This window comes from Pieris napi, chromosome 14, assembly GCF_905475465.1.
Source record: "Pieris napi chromosome 14, ilPieNapi1.2, whole genome shotgun sequence".
In the NCBI taxonomy this organism is placed as follows: Eukaryota; Metazoa; Arthropoda; class Insecta; order Lepidoptera; family Pieridae; genus Pieris; species Pieris napi.
The window spans coordinates 10,837,622-10,844,584 of record NC_062247.1 but is presented as its reverse complement, the minus strand read 5'-3'; the positions used below and the strand labels follow the sequence as shown (position 1 = coordinate 10,844,584).

The window sequence follows — 6,963 nt, the reverse complement described above, 5'->3', positions numbered from 1 at the left end:
CTTCCTTCCGTTTTCCATTCGTTCTTGTAAAAGTGTGCTCAAATAAAGTGGTTAGTGGTGTGTTAATATAATAGTTTTTTTTTGCGCCTGGCCTCATCTGCAAGCAATTAAATACAGTCCACGCTCTGCCACTGGAATAGACGTGTGTGTTGGGTATTTACACTAGTGCCCTACATAATGGTCCTTCTATGATGCGCCATCGCCTTGTCTGCACGTGCCGTCTACGTTAAAGAATTCTCCCGCGAGCCGTCTTCGCCTTTAAGAATTCTCCCGAGAGGGCAGCAAGAAGCTACAACGCAGAACCCAGGACGCAGAGGTATCCGTAGAAAGAAAAAGCATCAACATCAAGTTAGTTAACAACTCAACATTATTACATACGCCCGCCATCTTTATTACGAAGCCCTCACAAAGTCTTCAACATACTACCAAAGACAAAGAGGAAGGAGCACATCAATCAAACAAACAAGCGAATCCGGACCGGAAAGAGCGAGTCGATAAACACAATAGCTGTCTGTCAATGTCAACTGCGATTCACTTCCTTCAGTTGGCACCACAGCATACGAGCGCCGAAACCGACGAATCACGTACGAGTGCAATCAACCAGTAGCCAATCACTGCGCGCCTCACCGTAGCAAACGACACGGTCGCCGACAACGATTCGTACTGCGCGTAAGCAAGCATCAAGCGTCATTGAACTCCACCATTTTGATTTTAGAGCGGGCGTACACGGACTGCTCGAGCAGTTAGCGGCTGACCGACGTACACGGACCGCTCGAGCGGTCGGCGTTGACTGCTTGAGCAGTCGGTTGTTGACTGCTCGAGCAGTCTCTACCAACCGCTCGAGCAGTTGAATTTCTACCGCAGTCTAGTCATGGATTCAGACAGAGAGACACTAGACGCCGCGAGGCCAGAAGAGAAGGGAGGGGGAGGTCGTAGAGCTGTCGACTGCTCTAGAGCCGTCGACGGCTCGAGCAGTCAGTGTATGCCTCGCCACTGCTCGCGAGCGGTCGACAGCACGATGGAATTTCATCATGTAGTTGACGGCTTGAAGCGGTCGCGACTGCTCGAGCAGTCGTGTGTACGGCAGCGAATGAATGGCTATAGTTCACCGCGCGGTCGCGGCTTCAAGCAGTCGGTCATAACTGCTTGAAGCAGTCCGTGTACGGCTGGCCTTAGTATTAATTAATTGTAACAAAATACACATAGTTTTAAGTATTTTTTCGGTTCAAGTGTTAACTAACATTAGGAAAGCTAGCAATATATTGCCCTATTAGTGAACATGGCCGACACAAAAGTTAATATTGCAAAAAGGGGTTATGCAAAGATGTCTATTACTAAAATTCATAATGCACTATTATCAGGTGAGTTGCAATCACGTTCGCTAGAACGACTTATAGTTGTAAGAGATAGGGTCGTCAGCGTTTTTCAAGAATATAGCGATGCTTGTATCCAAATATGTGCACAAAATCCTGAAGATCCGGAGGATTTTAGTAAAATCGAAGAAATATACTTCGACATTCTCTCTAATATCGATAAGACAATCAAAAAACACAATTTGAACACTAAAAATGAGACGCTTAACGACTCAGATTGTAAGCAAACTTCGAGCATTAGGTCAAAGCTTCAATTACCTAACGTAGTCATGTCAACATTCACTGGCAAATATACAGAGTATTACTCGTTTATAAACCTTTTCAGCGCAATGATTGACAAAGATGAGTCTCTCTCACCTGTTCAAAAGCTATATTATCTTAAAGGTTTTCTAAGTGACGAGCCAGCAGCTTTAATTAAAAACCTCCCATTAGAGGACGATAGTTATGCTGAAGCAATAAAATTACTTAAAGAGAGATATGATATTAAAACTAAAATCATACACGAACACATACATACACTGTTAGATTTGCAACCCATTACTCGTTCTACTCCTAACACAATCCGTAAACTAATTTCAGACGTTAAACAGACACTCGCAGCTTTAAAAAACCTCGAGGAGCCCGTTGACAGCTGGAGCAGCTTGCTTGTGTGTGTTCTAGTGAGGAAGTTAGACAACCTTACACGCTCTGCATTCCAGATGGAGAGAGACAACAAGTGTTTACCCACAGTAGGGGAGCTTTTAGGTTACCTGGAACGTCGAGCATTGTCATTGGAAAACGACTCCGTTCCCAACAAGCAACCTCAACCCCTACGGTTGACTAGTATTGTAGTAACTGCACCTGCTTCTACCTCCTGCACCTATTGTAAGTCTCCGCACAAGCTTTTCCAATGTCCAAATTTTAAAATGGCAGCACCCACAAAACGTCTAGAGTTTGTATTAGCAAATAAGCTGTGCAAAATATGTCTGTCTTTCCATAAACGCAACTGTAAATATCATTTTAAGTGTGGTGAATGCAAAAAGCCTCATAACACATTACTGCATCAAACAGATCAACAGCCATCGAGCCCATCTGTCAGTTTGTTATCGAGCGCTCCTCGGGGACAAGTGCTTTTGCCTACTGCTAGAGTTAAGCTTATTTCCCAGACAGGCACGATTATTTACGCACGAGCACTATTGGACAGTGCCTCACAAGTATCATTCATCACTGAGAAACTTGCCCTTATATTAGGCAAGGTTCCCGACAACAATGCATCAATTATAATTGGCATTACCAACACTGAGCAAACAGTTAACTTGCAAATAAACCTTGATGTACACTCTATAGTATATCCATATAAGGTCAATGTTAATTGTCATATTGTTAAAACGATAACCACAAAGTTGCCTCAAGCACCTATCGACACTTCCAATCTAACATTTCCAGCTAACTGCAATCTAGCTGACGCTACCTTTAATATGCCTGGTGATGTGCATGTATTGTTGGGAGCTGATGTCTTTTTCCAGGCCCTGTTGCCACTCCATGAGTCAATAAGTAACGAGGGTCCTGCAAAAACGGGCTCAACAATCTCCGAGCAACCATCTATAATTCACACATGATTTGGGCACATAGTAGCGGGACGCAGTGCCTATGACACTGCCAACAGTAAGCAGGTTATATCTTTATTTTGTCAGGAGTGTGATAGCAATTTAAATGAGTCATTGAGTGCATTTTGGGACACTGAGCGAGTGTCTGAAATCTTCCCCGAGCAATTGCCTGAACAAGAGTATTGTGAAAAGTTTTTTAATGAGACTACAAAGCTTGACAATAATACATTTCAAGTTTCGATGCCTATTAAAGTCCCGTTACATCAAATAAACTTAGAACTGGGAGAATCATTTCACTTAGCCTATAAACGATTTCTTAATTTGGAAAAGAAATTACATAAAAACACAAACCTTTTCCACGAATACAAAAAGTTTATCGATGAATATATTGAATTAAATCATGGTGAGTACATTAATATAAATAGCTATAATTTATCGAAAGATCCTATTTACTTTCTCCCTCACCATGCTGTAATTAAAGAGAATGCTCGTTCTACAAAATTAAGAGCAGTATTCGACGGTTCAATGCGTACGAACAAAAGAATTTCATTGAACGATCTGTTACTCAATGGCCCTGTAGTACAGAAAGATTTATTAGAAACACTTATAGCTTTCAGATTAGGAACCTTTTTCTTTATCTGCGATATACGTAGGATGTTTAGGTGCATTAGATTAGATCCTAGTCAACGTTCACTTCAAAACATATTATGGCGCGAATCACCAGATGAAGACATCAAGTGCATACAGCTGTCTACTGTCACTTATGGTCTAAAGTCGTCATCTTATTTAGCCACTCGTTGCCTGATTGAACTTGCCAATAGATATAAGGAACAATTTCCATTAGCATCCTCTATTTTAATTAATAACACCTACGTCGACGATGTATTAGTTAATAATAATAACAAGCAAGTATTATTAAAAATGCAGACTGAATTAGTAGAGTTACTTGCTCTGGGAGGATTTCAGCTCCACAAGTGGGCTTCCAACTGTGACTCAGTACTCAAAAATGTACAAAATAATAATTTCAACCAAGAAAGCGAGGTTGATTTAAGCAAAACTGAAACATCTGTAAAAACTTTAGGTATTGAATTCGTTATTAATGATGATACCTTTACAAGCTCATGTCCTGAACCTTACACTAGTGTAAATGATAGCAAGAGAGACATACTTAGCTATTTTAGTAAGTTCTATGATCCACTAGGGTTAATCGGTCCAATTTTTGTTCGTGCAAAGGTAATCATGCAAAAACTGTGGGCTTCTAATACAGATTGGGACTCTCCTCCCCCACAAGACATACGTCAGATGTGGATAGAATTTGTTAGGGACTTGTCACAGATGGAACCTTTAAGTGTACCTCGATGTGCCATAGCTAATAATTGTGAAGTCATTCAATTATTAGGTTTTGCCGACGCATCCTCAGTTGCATATGGCTGCTGCTTGTATTTGCGTTCTATTGACACACAAGGCAATGTACACATCCAATTGTTATGTTCGAAATCTAGAATTAATCCATTAAATAAAAGGCTTACTACTCCCAGGCTAGAATTAAATGCAGTCTTGCTTCTTACGAAATTAACTGTAAAGGTACTCAATGCATTAAGTGCCAATAATATAAAATGTGATAATACTTACCTATTTTCAGACTCACAAATAGTTTTAGCATGGCTCAAAATAGATTTCGCGAAACTACAGACCTATGTCGCGAATAGAGTAAGAGTAATAACAGAGCTCTCTCATAATTATCACTGGTTATATGTAAATACTGATGAGAATCCTGCAGATTGTCTCAGTAGAGGCCTTCATCCTAATGAACTTAAGGCTAATAACATGTGGTTGTATGGCCCATCCTTCTTACGTGATAAAGATTATAAATTTTATTTGAAGTCAGAGATAGTGACACAATTACCCGAACTTAAACAAAACATTACAAGGGCAGTATGTGTCAAAGTAACAGCCATTGATTGTGATGTATATGAAAAGTTAAAGAAATTTTCCAGTATTAATAAAATGACTCGTGTACTTGCCTATATACTTAGATTTTGTACAAATATTAATCCTAACAAAAACAACAAAATTAAAGGATTTTTATCAACCAAAGAGCTAAATAAAGCACTAATGTTAATTATAAATAATGAACAACACATATACTATGCGAGTGATATTAAATCTTTACAAGTTCACAATCGAGTAGATAGCAATTTAAAACCTCTGACACCGTTCATAGATAAAGATGGCATTATAAGAGTAGGCGGACGTTTACAAAACGCATCAATCCCCTACTCTAGCCAACATCCTGCCATATTGCCAAAGGAATCAGTGATAACAGCCTTGATAATTAAAGATGAACACATTAAGCTATTACATGCCAGTCAAAAACTATTATTAAGCTCTATTAGGCAGAGATTTTGGATCATTGATGGTCTAAGAACAATAAAAAAAATTATTCACAAATGTGTAACCTGTTGCAGATTGAAAGCCGCTGCTGCAGCTCAGCTGATGGGTTCCTTGCCTACGCAACGCGTAAACGCGTGCCGCGTCTTTGAAAAAATTGGTATTGACTTCGCTGGGCCAGTTTCGGTAAAAAATAGCCGCATTCGAAAGCCAACTATAGGCAAAGGTTACATTGTATTGTTTGTATGTTTCGTCACTAAAGCTATTCATCTAGAGCTAGCCTCAGATTTGACAACCGATACTTTTCTCGCATGCTTTAAACGATTCATTGCGAGACGAAACCTGCCCAGCGACGTCCACTGTGATAACGGCTCGACGTTCAAAGGGGCAAGGAACCAATTAGATGAACTGTATCGCTTGCACGCTTCTCGAAGTCACCAATGCGAAGTACAATCCTTCGCGGCTGCTAGAGGAATCAATTTCCACTTTATACCTAGTTACAGCCCGATATTTGGTGGACTTTGGGAAAGCGGTGTAAAAAGCGTGAAATATCACTTGAAACGTGTAGTAGGCAAGGCGTTACTCACGTATGAGCAACTCAATACTGTTCTAGTAGAAATAGAGGGCGTTCTTAATTCTAGACCGCTCACCGCAGTTACTGCCGACCCAAATGACCTCAATTACCTCTCTCCAGGTCATTTTCTGACAGGAGCACCTCTTAATTCTTATCCAGAACACAATATGTCAGATACACCAACTAATTTACTTAAATTTTGGTCTATAACCGTAAGTATGAAACAAAACTTTTGGAAATATTGGAGTAAACATTATTTGTGTCTTTTACAAAGCAGGCCCAAATGGCGTGACGTTTCTTCTAACGTAAAAATTGGTAGCTTGGTCATATTACGTAGTGATAATAGTCCTCCTTTGCATTGGCCTATGGCTCGTGTGTCCAATATCTTTCCAGGGAAAGATGGCCAGGTTAGAACTGTCGAAGTTACTCTTTCAAACGGTCATGTTCACAATAGGGCATTATCAAAAATATGTTTGCTACCTATCGATTCATAAAAGTGTTTGATTCTAAAATGTATAATTTTAATATTTAAGTATTCCTATGTCTACACAACCTATGTTGTAAAATTTATGCTGTATTTGTCAATTAAATTTTAAATTGTTCATTTTGAGGGCGCAGCTTATGTTGGCAACATAATATAGTTTATTTTTTGTTATCTGTAATTTTTCTATGTTGTATAATTTATTTGTCTATGGTTTTTCACTTCCTTCCGTTTTCCATTCGTTCTTGTAAAAGTGTGCTCAAATAAAGTGGTTAGTGGTGTGTTAATATAATAGTTTTTTTTTGCGCCTGGCCTCATCTGCAAGCAATTAAATACAGTCCACGCTCTGCCACTGGAATAGACGTGTGTGTTGGGTATTTACACTAGTGCCCTACAGCCTCAACGTCCGATAAAAGGAGGGCCGGCAGCGTTCGAGGCTTGAAAGTATTCTTACACTGCCTACTACCTAAATAAATACTTACGTTAATGTTTATGTCACCGTAAAATTGTAAACACCGTTAGATTGTAATCTATCTAGCGAGATTGTAAACTGCCGAA

General features: G+C 39.6%; 1 protein-coding gene across 2 annotated transcripts; it reads left to right on the top strand.

Annotated features, from left to right (window-relative positions):
- The first annotated feature begins 1,178 nt into the window (after positions 1 to 1,178).
- On the top strand, positions 1,179 to 6,695 carry LOC125056291. Of its 2 annotated transcripts, none has more exons than XM_047659319.1 (2): positions 1,179 to 1,361; positions 1,953 to 6,695. In XM_047659319.1, the coding sequence occupies exon 2, from the start codon at positions 3,200 to 3,202 to the stop codon at positions 6,416 to 6,418; it is 3,219 nt and encodes a 1,072-aa protein (XP_047515275.1). In that variant the 5' UTR covers positions 1,179 to 1,361; positions 1,953 to 3,199; the 3' UTR covers positions 6,419 to 6,695. Both variants share the same exon structure in this region, with proteins under 2 accessions (XP_047515275.1, XP_047515276.1).
- Positions 6,696 to 6,963: the final 268 nt, after the last annotated feature.